At 46.5% G+C, this 13,568-nt stretch overlaps 1 protein-coding gene across 2 annotated transcripts in view; it reads left to right on the top strand.

The window, feature by feature from the left end:
• XPNPEP1 (X-prolyl aminopeptidase 1) overlaps positions 1-4,063 on the top strand; it is a gene marked incomplete at its 5' end in the record, with an annotated part of 28,179 nt that extends 24,116 nt beyond the window's left edge. For both annotated transcript variants that reach the window (XM_082002228.1, XM_082002229.1), the window contains 4 exons: positions 891-1,064; positions 1,944-2,020; positions 2,728-2,826; positions 3,876-4,063. In XM_082002228.1, coding sequence (XP_081858354.1) covers positions 891-1,064; positions 1,944-2,020; positions 2,728-2,826; positions 3,876-4,004 — 479 coding nt within the window. In that variant the 3' untranslated portion in view covers positions 4,005-4,063. The remainder of the gene's footprint in view (positions 1-890; positions 1,065-1,943; positions 2,021-2,727; positions 2,827-3,875) is intronic.
• Positions 4,064-13,568: the final 9,505 nt, after the last annotated feature.

Raw genomic sequence — 13,568 nt, 5'->3', positions numbered from 1 at the left:
CTTTACTCATGGCCCTATCAAAGCAAGGGGTCACTTTCCAGCTTCAAAAGGTCTGGCTAATTCACTTCCAGTTAATGCAGAATCTCTTTTATCAGTGAGCAGCATGGGAAAATGACACACAAAGGAGCTGTTTTGATTTTGTGCAGGAGAAGCTGTGACCTACATTCACCCCTAGTGAATTTGTAGCAGAACTATTTTCGCCCTGATCAGACACCTTACACCAAGATGCCTCTTTTTAGAGTTTTGTCCTTTGCATTCTTGGGTAGGTGAGGAAAAAGCAGCTGCATAGTGGTATGAGAAACCATAACTGAAATTGGAGGGTGTCTGAACTGGACATAAGGGCTTGGTGTTCATATGCAGACAACAGAAATTATCTGCCTTCTGGTTGAAAAAATCTGAAATGGGTGGCCATTCAGGCAAGAAGCCTGGCTGATTAGTTCAGCAAACACAATGGGCAGGATTTCTACTTTGAGTTCACTTAGTGCAGCTACCTTTAAGAAAGGTACTGAGTTCTCTGTGGGACGTTTAACCACTAGATTATTTCCTGAAAACCCTAGTGGAGCAAGGAGCAGTGCAATGTTTCTGTTACAGACCATCTTCCGAAGGGCTGTGTATCAGGAGAGGGGGGCTCTTTGGATGGGGAAGGGCTTGAATGTCAGACTTGCCAAATCTGCCCTGTTACTTCAAACAATCCAATGACTTGCTTTCTTTGGCTGTTGGTGGTTGTTTTTTCTGGGGGGGGTGGTGGTGGGGTTTTTTGTTTGCTTGTTGGGGGTTTGGTTGGTTGCATGTTTTCCAGGTTTGAGCCTTCAATGTGATTACCAGTGTCTCTGGGGGAGCCTGACTTACCAGATTCTCTCTCCATGTCTTCTCTTTCCCTTGGCCTGCAGGTCACCTTCTAGATTCCTTTGCCCGCTCTGCCTTATGGGATTGTGGTTTGGATTACCTGCATGGGACAGGACATGGAGTTGGCTCTTTCCTAAATGTACATGAGGGTCCTTGTGGCATTAGCTACAAAACCTTTGCAGATGAGCCCTTGGAGGCTGGCATGATCGTCTCCGATGGTATTTAGCATTGGTGATCCTTTCTGGTTACTGGGCGAGGGACCAAGCTTTTTAAGATGTGAGGGAATGAAGAATCTGACAATGGTGTAAAGTAAAGGTGGGATCATAAGCTCTGGCCCTGCATCCTTGGTTTGTTATTTTTAAATGTCATTTAAACTCTCTAGGTGAAGACCCTCACTTGAGCTCTTTCACCTTCCATAAAGCATCTTTGCAGTCGGGTGCTGCAGGCCTGCTTCCTGCTCTCTACAGTGCAAACCTCAGCAGAGCTGTGCTTTTGACCAGCCCAGCTCAGGCATGCTGCCTCCCATTCTGCAGTGGAAGAGGTGGCTACAGTACAAGGTGGACACCAAGCTTTCAGGAGCTAATCCTGTCTTTGGTATGGGCTATTTGAGGCAGCTGTTAAATCTTTATATGCCCTATTCTTCCAATAGTAAATTAACAGCCTGCTGGGGTTTGCTGAGAGAGTTACATTCCTTCAGGGCTGCAAAGTCCTCTCGACGAGTCAGGGGAGCACTCTCTAAAATAAGTGTTTTAGGGAAGAGGTTACGGACCTGCCTTTCATAAAGACAATATTTTCAGAGTTTTTGGTATTTGGAACACATGTACTCTATGCTCTCTCTTGACTTGCAAGGTGACTGTCTGAGCTCAAGGGCTGTCTGTCTTGTTTCTCCTCTCTTTGAGAACTTTTGCTGTCACCTTGCTCGGGGCTTCTGTGCAGATTAAGTACAGTTAGAAATTTGTTTGCCTCTATGGATGTCTGATGTCAAGATTGCTTAGTGACTTCAGTGAAGTAAAGCCGTGGAGGGGAAGTTTGGCCATAGGGAATAAGTATTTGCAGTCTAGCTATGTGGCTTAGTTAATTACTGTCTGTTTCTACAGAGCCTGGGTATTATGAAGATGGGTCCTTTGGGGTCCGAATAGAAAATGTTGTCCTTGTGATCCCTGCTGAAACCAAGGTGAATGACCTGCTCAGGATGCACCTTCTCCATGACTCACTGGTTGTAAAACTTAGAGTACTGTAACTTGAAGTGGGACCATGCTGCAGACAGCTGAATCCTACTCAAGACTCCTGGTCTCCAAAACCCTGCTTTGGTGAAGACTGATTCTCAGTCTTCCTTGCTAATGGGGGCACAGAAGACAGTTCTGCTTCTGCAGAGTTTCCGTAGGTTGAAATGTGTATGTGAGAGTTGTTTTAAAATGTTTTCTGTCTGGATGTCAAAGACCAGAAGCATCTTTATTCAGCCCCTTGAAGCCATTGATGTAGAGTTGGTTGATCTTCTCAAGTCAGGATTTTCGTCTCTGATAGTCTTCAGGGGCAGTAGAAACAAAACTACAGACACGTTTTGATATTATAATTGCCAGTCTGGCTGGGTTATGCTTTTAGAAATGGCAAACTGAAAATGACCATGTAGTCATCAAGCCGAGTCCTGTACAATTGTGACCTGGGACATGGCCTTTAAAAAGCGACCATTGAAAGAAATAACTAAGGTTTATATTGAGATTCTTTGCTTAAGCTATAAGAAAAATGTTATTGTAAGTTGCTGCCCTCTCATCCGAATGTTACATGGGTTGTTCTGTAGCAATGACATGAACCAAGGAGTAAGTGTGATTTGGCTAGAGAGGTTTCTAAAAATTTACAACCCCGTTTGTCTTTCTGCTGCAGTACAATTTCAAAAACAGAGGGAGCCTGACTTTTGAACCCTTAACCCTGGTTCCTATCCAGATGAAAATGATTGACGTTAATTTGCTGACACAAAAAGAGGTAAGTGAAACAGTAGGTTTGCATTGCCTTCTTTGTAATAGAACCAGCTTATTCTGTTTTTTTTACAAGAACCACTGGCCTCTGTTCCATTTCATAGATCCAGAGAGCAATCTTGAGCAGTTTGACTTAATTTTAAACTGGATCCAGCTTTGAATGGGAGGGTGGGCTAGATGAGCTCTCCTGGGGTACTTCCAATCTAAATTATTCCGTGATGAAGGCAGCGAGGACCACTCCAATGATGTTTTGGTAGTTCCCTTGATATGATATTTGCCGCTATCTTCTATTCTCTTTTCCTGCTCCTGCCTTAATTTGCTTCTGTCAGACTATCATGCTGTCTCCTCAGAGACTTATGCTAACGACTGTCCCATGTTGTTGTCTCTATCTACTTGTGACCAGTCCCATTCAGCCACACCACATTCTGCAGTGCATATGGACTGTGAGCAGACATCAATGATACCTGCTCAGCAGCATTTATTTCCTGAATAGCTTCATACTTGAAACTTTCTGTTTAGGTCTTCCACTACCTTCACTGTGATGTGTTTTATCCTGTTTTTCTACCATGCTCTTTGTCTTGACTCAACCCACCCTTCTTTTCTGAATGATAATCCTATTTGCATGTCCTTTTTCTGAAGAGGACTATGAAGAGTACCAAGATCTGCTGTAAGGTTACCTGTTCAGATCACTAGGACAACTTGGGTCTCAGGACTGCATTGTTCAGTTACAAATTTGCAAAGCTATTTACTAGACTGTGCCAAGGCAGCTATTCTGACTTGCTGGAGGCAGTGATTTGCAGAGACTTTAAATACTTGTCAGCTGAACTGAACCTTGGCTCCTCTGAAAATGTGGGACGAATTGCTTCAGTTCCTACCCTCATCAAATTTACAAGCCACTTCCATATATTAGAGGTCTGTCTCTTTGGGACAGGATCCCATCCCAGCCTAACAGCTCAGTCCCAAAGAGCACAATGGCCTATAAAAAATGTGTATAACTTGTAAGGGCACCAGCTCTTCTGTGTTTATGCTGAATGTCCTACCCCTCCCTTTCTCTAGTGTAACTGGGTGAACGACTACCATCAGAAGTGCAGGGAAGTAATTGGAGCAGAACTGGAGAGGCAAGGCCGGCACGAAGCTCTTCGGTGGCTCATCCGGGAGACGGAGCCTCTCATCAGAGTTCAGTAGCACCACAGTTGTCTGTGGTGTGTAGAACATCAGGACCACTTGGTGTCATGATAATCTATGTCTTCTCGGCCCTTGACACTGCTGGGAGAACATCCTTCAATAAACCCTTGGAAATCAGGAGCGGGATTTCATGTAGTGTTTCTCTCCCCCCACCATGTGTGGGTAATGTGAGGGTAAGGAGGGTTACTGTCTGAACAGTTTTTTGGGCAGGGGGAGGGGTTGAGAATAGAAAGCAAACAAAATAAATAAGCATGTTGCCTTTGAAATAGGGATCTTCTTGAAATAATGGTTCTAAGAGGCAATACTGGAATATTTTATACTGCCTGTTTTTTCACTGTGAAAACTCAGTATTTTTGCATACTTGGGTTCCAGTTGCTAAGATGCTACCCACACAGCAGGACTGATTACTGAATAAAAGTTTCCAACCTGCTGTTTGCTCTGTCTGCCTTCTCTTGCAGTCAGTGATGTGTTGGGTTTGACAGCTTGAAGAAGGGCAAGAACCAGATAATTCCCCCTTTATGTGTGCATCCAGCTTAGACAGTAAAGAAATACATATAGGACTGCCCTGTGCTAGGCACAGGGCACATGTTTTGAGGAGGCCTGACAGGAGCGGTAAGTTCTGCCTGTGCTTTGTGACAGATGGTGGAAGGGATGTGGTGACACTCGGCAGAGGTTTATGTGTTCAGAGCACCCAGGCCAGTACATCTTCTGTCTATTGTTAGCACTTACTGACTACTTTTATAACCCTTGGCAGTGCAGGATGCATGGGCAGTATCATGGAATTACAGCTCTTCCTGGACACAAAGCGATTATTAAGTTAAAAAAATGCATACAATGGACAAAAGAAGGCCTCTGTGCAACTTTGGTTCAAAATCAGCCTGGCCTTGGCCTCCAGGAACTGTGCTCTGGATTGCCCGGCAGTGCACAAAGACATCTAGTGTCTAAACCAGCTACTGCAAGTTAAACACAGGTAGGAGAGCTTCCCACCACCCCCCTGGAGGGGGAGTTCTCTGCTCTGTGGTGTTCTGAAAATCGCTGTGTGCAGGTGCATCAAAGCATTGTCCATCATGTTACGTGATGGGGTAAGAATATGTATACTAAAAGAAGTAATCATTCTTAACATTTACACTGAAAGTGTTTTGATCAAACTCAAGTTCAATATTAGATCTAAAAAGAGCAATCAGGTAACTCAAATTCCTGATATTTTAAAGAAATGCTCTCTACAAATGGAAATGTTTGTATACATAATTTGCTTCCCTCCCATCCCTCAAGAAATTCTGAGAACGAAATATTAATCTCTGTTAAATGGCTTGAAATTAGTATTTCCCTCAGGAGTTCTGGAAATTGGAAGCAGTATCATGTAGCCAAATAGAAAAGGACCAGGAAGAGAAACAAAAGTTGCCTGGTCTCCTAGCTATGTTGTCCAATAAGGGGCTAAAACACAAGTGCAATTGGTGCTTTAAAAGGTCATTTTCACACCTTGGCCTCTGCAGCTAGGTATATGTATTTATGTATGGAAGCGTTAGCTTTCATCTCAGCTCTGTCTGTGGGAAACCCGGCTCCCAAACACATCAGCCAGTCTCGTGAGCGTGTGCTATCGGCTGAAACAGACTGGGAAGAACATTTCTTCCAAAGGTGCCCATTGCCTCTATAGGTACTGGCTGTGCCACGGGATCAAAGGACAAGTGGGGGATCTCTGAACAGGTTCTGCTGTGACAAATCGGGGCTTTCCCAGTAAAATCACTGTGCATGCTGTGAGGCTGAGCACTTGGGGAGCTCTCGGCCGAACGCCGCAGCCTCACCCGGCCGGGAGACCTGCGAGGCTGGAAGGCAGCTGCTCTCCAGCATGATGATGGAAGTTCGAGCAGATGACTCCGCTGGTCGGCGTAGACCCAGGGAGGGATGCGCTGCTGACCACAGATGTTCCTGAGAATGGCATCCGGGATGTCCTGGCAAAGACCCAGCCTGGGTAGGTCTCTCCTCAAACTCAGGAGCAAGTGTTTCCCACGGGAAGGCAGAAGAGGAGGATTTCTACCAAAAGGTGAAAAACAACAGCCAAGGAAACTTTTCTCTTCTTGACCCAAAGCCACCGCGGTTGGCTCAGGCACCTCAGTGGGGAGGGGGGACATGACACCGAAGGCAATTTGCTAGATTTGGCCTTATTGGACCTTTTCCCCACCTTGATTCCCTCTTTACAGTCAGAAACCAACCATCCCACACAGATCTCTTGGCCCTTTCCTGTCCCAGAGTCTCCTCCGGTGCACATGGAGAGAGGTGGGGCAATCCAGACTTGTCTTCTCCTCAAGGCACCAGCTCAGGGAACTTCAGCAGATACCTCCTGCCCTTCTCTCCCCAGCTCATCCGTTCATCCACCTCAACCCTAGGGACTTTTGTTGCAGGGAGTCTGCCACTGCGTCTTGATCACAGCTCAGAGATCTTTACCCCTTTCTTGGATTTTGGCACCTCAGCAGAGGGAGATGGGGTGTTTCTACGGGGAGGGGGCTGGCTGACAAGCATTCGTAACTCCAAGGCATTTGTATCTCTCGCTATTCACTCCTTGAAAACACAACTACATTTTACGCCCTTTCCTGTCTGAGCTTCAGGGTTCCAATGGAAACTAAACTTGGCTGGTTTTTTTTCCTTCTTCTTCCAGGTTTTGATTTATTTTGTCAGTGCCTGCTTTCCCTTCGTGGTCTTTCCCTTTCCCTCTCCTGGTGGAAGGAAAAAATTAAGGAAGAGAGGAACAAGGAAAAGAATGAATGGAACCCAAGTTTCTGTCAAGTTTGGGTTTTATTTTTGCATGAATGCCACTCACAGAAATGACCATACAATTATGCTGCTCAAGTTAAAAATGGAATTTTATTTGATTTTTTGAAAAAAAATTTCTTTCCCTAGGGGCTTTTTTTATTGTTGTTGTGGGAAGGAAGGGGCATTTTCAATAACAATATGCTTAATGGTCTATTTTCAAGCCATTCAGTTTTGCAGTATTTTTAACCCAGTGGGTGTCTCACAGGTTTAGATGATGCTGCAAAGCACATTTCTGCTCCTTATGCAGCCTCTCTTACGCAGGGGTGCTTGCTGGGGTAAGCCCGTCCGGTCCTATTGCTTCATTCAACCCAGGAGCTTGGCGGGTAATTGTACCTCACCACCGCTGCCACCACGGCTTCTGCCCATGGGGCAGGACTTCACCAAATGCAAACCATACCCAAGGTCCCTGTGGCCACCCTGATGTATGTCACCAGAGCACTTCCTTCACTGTCCCCTGCCCAGTTTGGGGGCCAAATGGGCAAATGTTTGGTAACATTTGTGCTAGAAGTCTCCAGCTATGCTATTGATGTGTTCGGGGGCTATGAAATTCTTTGTTTCCCTTGGAATAAAAATGTTACAGCAGGAGACAAGACCCTATCTTTCAGTGAGGAAAATCCACATCGGCTTTGCCGTTCAATCACAGATCGTGATGTGTGCATTGGCAATGTGCCTGTTGGTGTACAAGGCTTTTGAGGCAAATAATAGACCATTTCTCCTTGAGCAGAAGGATTCATGTTCATTCATCACCAGCAACAAATGCTCTTTCCCTCCATAAGCCAGGTGACTGCTTGGCATCTCCACAGTCACCCCTCCTTCCTCAGTCTGTGGGTATTACCTTAAGTGTGCCTCGCAGCAGTAAAATCCAGTTGTTTTTTAACTTAAATGGCTCATAATTCACCTGTAATGGAAATCCCACTACTATGACTATTAAACCCATCACTTTCCACAACAGCAACTGGAACAAGTTGTGATTTACCCCAGCCCAACCTTGGAAAGAAAAAGAAAATTTCTGAGAACATCGTTGCTGAGGACCTTCTCAGCAAAGCCATCAAACCAGCCTGATGTTCAGGCTGCACACAGTGAATTAGTTGCCCAGTAATGGTGAGGGGCTGGGGTGTGTGGTGGGACATGGATGCTTATTCCTGTGGTTCCTTCAGCAGATAGCGACAGTGAGAGCTAGGTGGTTGGACCAGCCAAATATTAAAGCTCTCCTGGGGATCAGGAGATGTTGTCTTCTTTCCTTTGCTGCTTCTTCTCTTTCCTGTCCCATGGTGCTCTGGGGGGTCTCCTCTGGGTGGTGTGTGGCTGAGGACAGCATGGAGGACACCTGCATTTTGGAATATGCTCATGAGAGGCTGAATAAGGCTCCTCAGTCATTCAGGGAACTGTCTAAAAAAACACCTGCTTGTTGGCACCGGATGCCTGGAGAGGACCTGTCTTTGCCCAACACCACCTCCTTTTTGCACTCAGTGGGGGTGATTTGGCTGCTGGTGTTAAGGATTATTACCACTTATTTTTGCTGACTTGTAGCAATGCACACCTCATTCCTAGAGTCCTCCATCTTTTTGGGGAAGAAACTGCAGGCCTGGGCATCTGGCAGAGGTGCCTGGAGATTAGGAGTTAAATAAGTTGCCTGGTGTCACTGCCCTCAGCTTGTTTTACATGATTAGGACAGAACTCCCCATGGCTTTGGATGTAATAAGGAAAAAAGATGAAACAAGAGCCTCTGGAGGGTAGAAATATGAACTGGGTTAGTGCTTAATTAAGTTGCCTATTAACAGTTGTGTAGTGGCCTGGAAGAATTTTAATGTACCAATTAAAGCAAGGAGCTATCTCCTCGGCTTTCCACCACCTCTGGGGATGCTGTCAAGAACAGGGAGCTTGCAGATCAAGTGCTGTTTATTTTGCTCTTTCCAGCATGTTAAAAATCATTCTAAATTTGGGATGTGGCAGATGCCCACGGACATGTTTGCTTCTGCAAGGCAGTGGAGTGATGTCTGTCTGATGAAGATTAGCATGAGAAAGAAATGGGACCGTAATGCCATCTCACCCCATAAAACCCCTCCTGTTCCTTGCAGGTTCTCTGCATTGCTCGGTGAGAAGGAAGGGGTTTGGTGGCTGTAGGGTGGCTCCATGCTGATGGTGGGGTGCGTTGGTTTGGCACATACAGTCTGGGCAGCCGGTGTGGGCTCACAGCCAGTGTTTGGAAGGGACATGCCGAATTACCCTGCCTGTTCACTGGCTGTCCCGTCACTGTGTCGCATCACCCCTCAGGAGCTTGCTCGGCTCCACGAGAAGCAGCAGAGATGGGGATCCCCCTCCAAACGCACCTTGTGCGAGGTGGTCAGAGAGCATTGCTGCCCTGATGACTATGAACCTTCTGAGTTACAGCCAGAAGGTACTTACAGCCATCTGAGAGCCATTTGCTCAAGTTGCTCTTTCTCCCTGGTTCTTTACCCTCCCGAATGTGCTGCTGAGGAGTGGTTGTACCTCCTGCCTCTAGCCAGCCCGAACAAGCTTACCTTGTCTGATCGCTATGCCCAAGCCCCTTCTCATCCTTCTTGCTCCAGGAAGAACTTGTGAGAGGACTCATTAGCAAAACCAGATGGGCTTTAACCATCACATTCCTTGAGAGCTGGCTTTTTGGAAGAAGAGGAAAAAATTTAACCCCAGGGTTGGTATGTCATATAATGTTCTCACTCACGTGTAATGTATCTTGAATTTGGACAAGCCAAACTCAGCACAATGTACTAAAAGGAAAAGACTGGACAGAAAGGGTGGATGAAAGGGGCTTAAGGACAACAGGAACCATCGGCCTCCCCTCATCCAAACAGCACCGGCTCTGGACCCTTGGATGGTGTTTCCCACAGGGCAGAAGGTTGCAGGGATAAATGGCTCAGGAGCTTGGCCAGGAGGAGGGGAAGGGCAGCCGGATAACTTCAGCCCTCAGCAAGATGGTGAGGTGATGGGGCCTCTGGGCATGTGTCCCTGGCACTTTGGGTGGGAAATGAACAACTTTCCAGCCACAGCCCACAGGGGGACAGGGACACTGGTGGAAGGGTCTGAGGGAAATTCATGATGAACATCCCTGCTGATGGACAAGTTGGTCTGTGCGATCATCTCTTTTCTGCTGGCTGATGAAGAGAGGACCCTGCGTCTCCCCACTCCCATCTCAGCTTGATCAAGGGGTAAACGTTCATGCACATAATACTGACAGTGATTCTGACCATAAACACGCAGGGAGCATGCAGAGCCAGCAGAGAGCAGCCTAAGTTGTGTCAACAGACAGAGAGAAACCCTTTTTTAAATTTAAATGGCTTTTTTTTTACCGGCCTGTGGGCTGGTGAAGGCTGCAGGGGAATTTGTTTCCTCGGGGCTGCCCATCGCCAGCTCTGCCGGGAGCACAGGCTCCTGGCGCATGATACTGCCCTGCTCCCGTCACGCACCGTCTGCAGAGCAATTTCCACGTTCAGGTGGCATTTGAAGAAAAAAAATCCAATCCCGTCCATTTTTCAAGTACCTGCCAGCGGCTTGCTCTGGCTCCTGGCTTCACGCGAGCCTTTTGCCCACAGAGCCTGAAGGTGGGTGCCCTCCCGTGCGCACCCTCAGCCGTGAGCCTTTTCTTGCAGCAGCCTCTGGGCCGGCAACCAGGCGAACAGAGAGCCTGGTCCCTGCGGCTGCCACGCGCAGAGCTGCCTTGGACTGAACCTGCTTAAAAACCAGTCTGGGGCCAGCATGTTGGAAATGGCTCCCAAAACGGATCATTAACCAACTGGAGAGGGTCTACCATGAGCCTTCAATGTCTACCCCATCACCCCAGCATCATGTCAAGCAGCCCTGGCCGCGTGTCTCCGGAGCTGCAGCAAGCCCCGGCTTGCTGCCAGCGTCCCTCTGCGCATCCTCTCTCCCACGCAGGTGCTGCTCTCCCCGCTGCGGTGGCAGGGGACTCGGCAAGCGTCCTTCGCTTCCATCCGCATTTGGAGCACATCTTCCCATAAACACCGCCACGTTCCTCTTGAGGTTTGAATACAAAATGAGCTGGGGAATTTCAGATGAAGGTAGCATTAGTTCAGAGCAGCACGGTCTTTCTAGGAGGGGGTTTAAGGAGCTTGGAGTGGGTGTGAGAATATCTCTGCTCAAATCCAAACAGGCGGCTCGGTAAGTGCAAAGTTGAGGAAAGTGTCCTCTTCCCCTTGTATGCTATTAATATTTAGGGCTGGGCTTCAATTATTCATTCCTTCAGGGTGTGCTTTTATCATCTCAGTGCTACAGGATTATTTTGTGCACCTTCTCCGGGCACTCAGAAAAGACCTTTTCATAGGATTTGTGAAATTTCATATCTGAGAGGACTTTTGCAAGCAAAATATATGCCATGCCATCAGTCAGAAAAAGCAAATCTTCCCCATCCCCACCCGCAGCTTCTTTACGACCACACAGAGCTGAGCCTTAGTAGATGTACAGGATCTGGCCTTGGCTGGAGATGGGATAATCCAGCATGGCTTGATGAGAGGTTGGGTCCGTTATTTCTTTTTTTATACGAGAACGAGGAGATATCTAATGATCTTAGATAGACCCAGACCAGCTCCATATGCATCCATGACTCCTGGCACAGCCAGCTCATTTGTCTGAGCTGTGGACAAATCGAAGTACGCTGTGATTAAATACTCCAAATTATTGACATCTGCACTATAAATACCTGATTTATTAATAGCCCGTCTTCCTGCTGGGTTGCAAAGCCTGACAGTCAGTTTGCTAAAACAAAGATGATCAGATTGCACGTTTCTGAGCACAGCTTGATCAGGGCAGGGTCTTGGAAGAATTGTATTTTATTTGCCCACATATTCTTTTTACTTAATTAAGTAAAGCCAACCATGGAATTAACATTCCCTTTCTCAGGAGCCTGAGCACCTGTGGGAGCTCAACACTGCAGCAATCACTGCAATTTCAGAGCTGGACAAAACAAGAGGCAAAGAAGAAATCTTTTTTCTGCTTTTTGAAAAGGTTTTGTAGTGTTATTCTGTTCTGGGGTGAGATGATAAGGCCACGATAAGACCATAAAAAGTTTTGCTAACCTAAAGCCTGGAAAAATTACTGAGCCAAAAAAGTGACATCCATCAAATCATTTAGTTTTCATTGTTTTAGAAGATGTTTTGTAAATACTGGCAATTCTAATGAAACTTAAAAGATTGGATTAATTTTTAAAGAACAACAAAAGAAATTAAGTAGAAGTTGTGAGTTTTCCATTTAGAGCTTGTTCCAACAAGCTAATCTGACAATTTTTTGAAACTGTATTAAAATATTTTTGACATAAACCTGATGAAACCTGGCCCTAATCCGCTGTGCAGATTGAATTTTGAAGAACTTGAGTTTTTCAGGTAAGAAACATAAAACCATAAAAAACCCCGAAGTCAAACATTTTGCTGAAAAATTCCTGCTGCAGTGATTACACTACTCCCGAGAAACAGGAGTAGCACCGAAGACGCATTGAGCTGAGCATTCATCCTGTCAAACAGAGCTAATACCTTATGTTTGCTTCCCGTAGTCAGTGGAGAGAGGTAGGCAACCCCAGAAATGATGCACCATACTTGTGAGTTGAAGCGTCCTTTGGGGTTATTGCCTTCTCTGCTGACTTGACAAGCAGACAAGGCTTCTTCCTCAGCCGTCCCAGGCGCATGGTTACAGCTAGGTGGAACAAACAAACCTGTGTTCGAGTGACAAGACTCGGGATTGACGTGCAAACCTTTGGGTGATGCTTCCCACTTAAGACCTTCACCAACTCCCGCCCTGGGAGCATAGCGATGTTACCATTTCCAAAGTTCTCGCATCATTTACAAAGTTTTCAACTATTCAGATCTTAAAAATGTTTCAAATCCAGACCAACGGCACTGGGCGACTCTGAATCAGATTTTGAAAACAGCTGGATGAGAAATGCCGTGGTAAGCGTGGGCTGAGCCTGGTGAGCAGCTTGGTGGACCACACTTGTGGCCAGGGACCAGTTGGACAGGCTTACTGATGCTGGGACTTGCCGTGGCATCCATGGGCGGGCAGCCCCCTGTGCCAGTACAGACTAGTGAGCAAACTGCACCCCACCTCTGCCACCCCACAGCCGAGCTACGGTAACACATGTTTCCTCCAGCCTCTCGTCTGGATTAGGGCAAGGCGGTTTAAAAGGGCTCACCCACCTGTAGTCTTCATCCTGAGTGGTGTGATCCATCTTAGGAAGAGCTGGGACACCCATCTTCTCCTGAGCCTGAAGATACGAAGTTATCTTCCAACATGTGTGATCACAGGCTGTTGTGCATGATCTGGATAAATGGTAAAGCTCCTGAAAAAGTGGGAGGCTTTTCGGCAAGAGCAGAAAACTACTAATAATAGTACGGAGGAGGGTCTCTAGAAGAAGGCATTCTGGCTCCACTTATTCAGTTCTCTCTGTATAGAGGGACATCACTCACTTGGTCACAGGTCAGATGATAGTCTTTGTAGGTTGAAATATCTGGGACACAGTTAGACCTACAGCAGAAGAGGATGGGTTCCCAAAGTAGGGTGGAAGAATTGTAAAAATCCAGAAAAGATCCAGCTGCTGAATCAGGAGATTCACCAGGAAAGCAGCAGAGTCACAACTGACCTGGTAATGACCCTGCAATGGAGCAGGTTCCCATCACCTTTAAAGAACAAAGCGAGTGAGCTTTATGCTGCTATGGTCAAGCATTTAAAAGTACATTTCATAATCATAGAATTTATAATACAAGCCATCCC

The sequence above is a fragment of the Phaethon aethereus genome, assembly GCF_964289735.1.
Source record: "Phaethon aethereus genome assembly, chromosome: 7".
Taxonomy (NCBI): Eukaryota; Metazoa; Chordata; class Aves; order Phaethontiformes; family Phaethontidae; genus Phaethon; species Phaethon aethereus.
The sequence above is the reverse complement of the archived record's forward strand: the minus strand, read 5'-3'. Positions and strand labels throughout refer to the sequence as shown.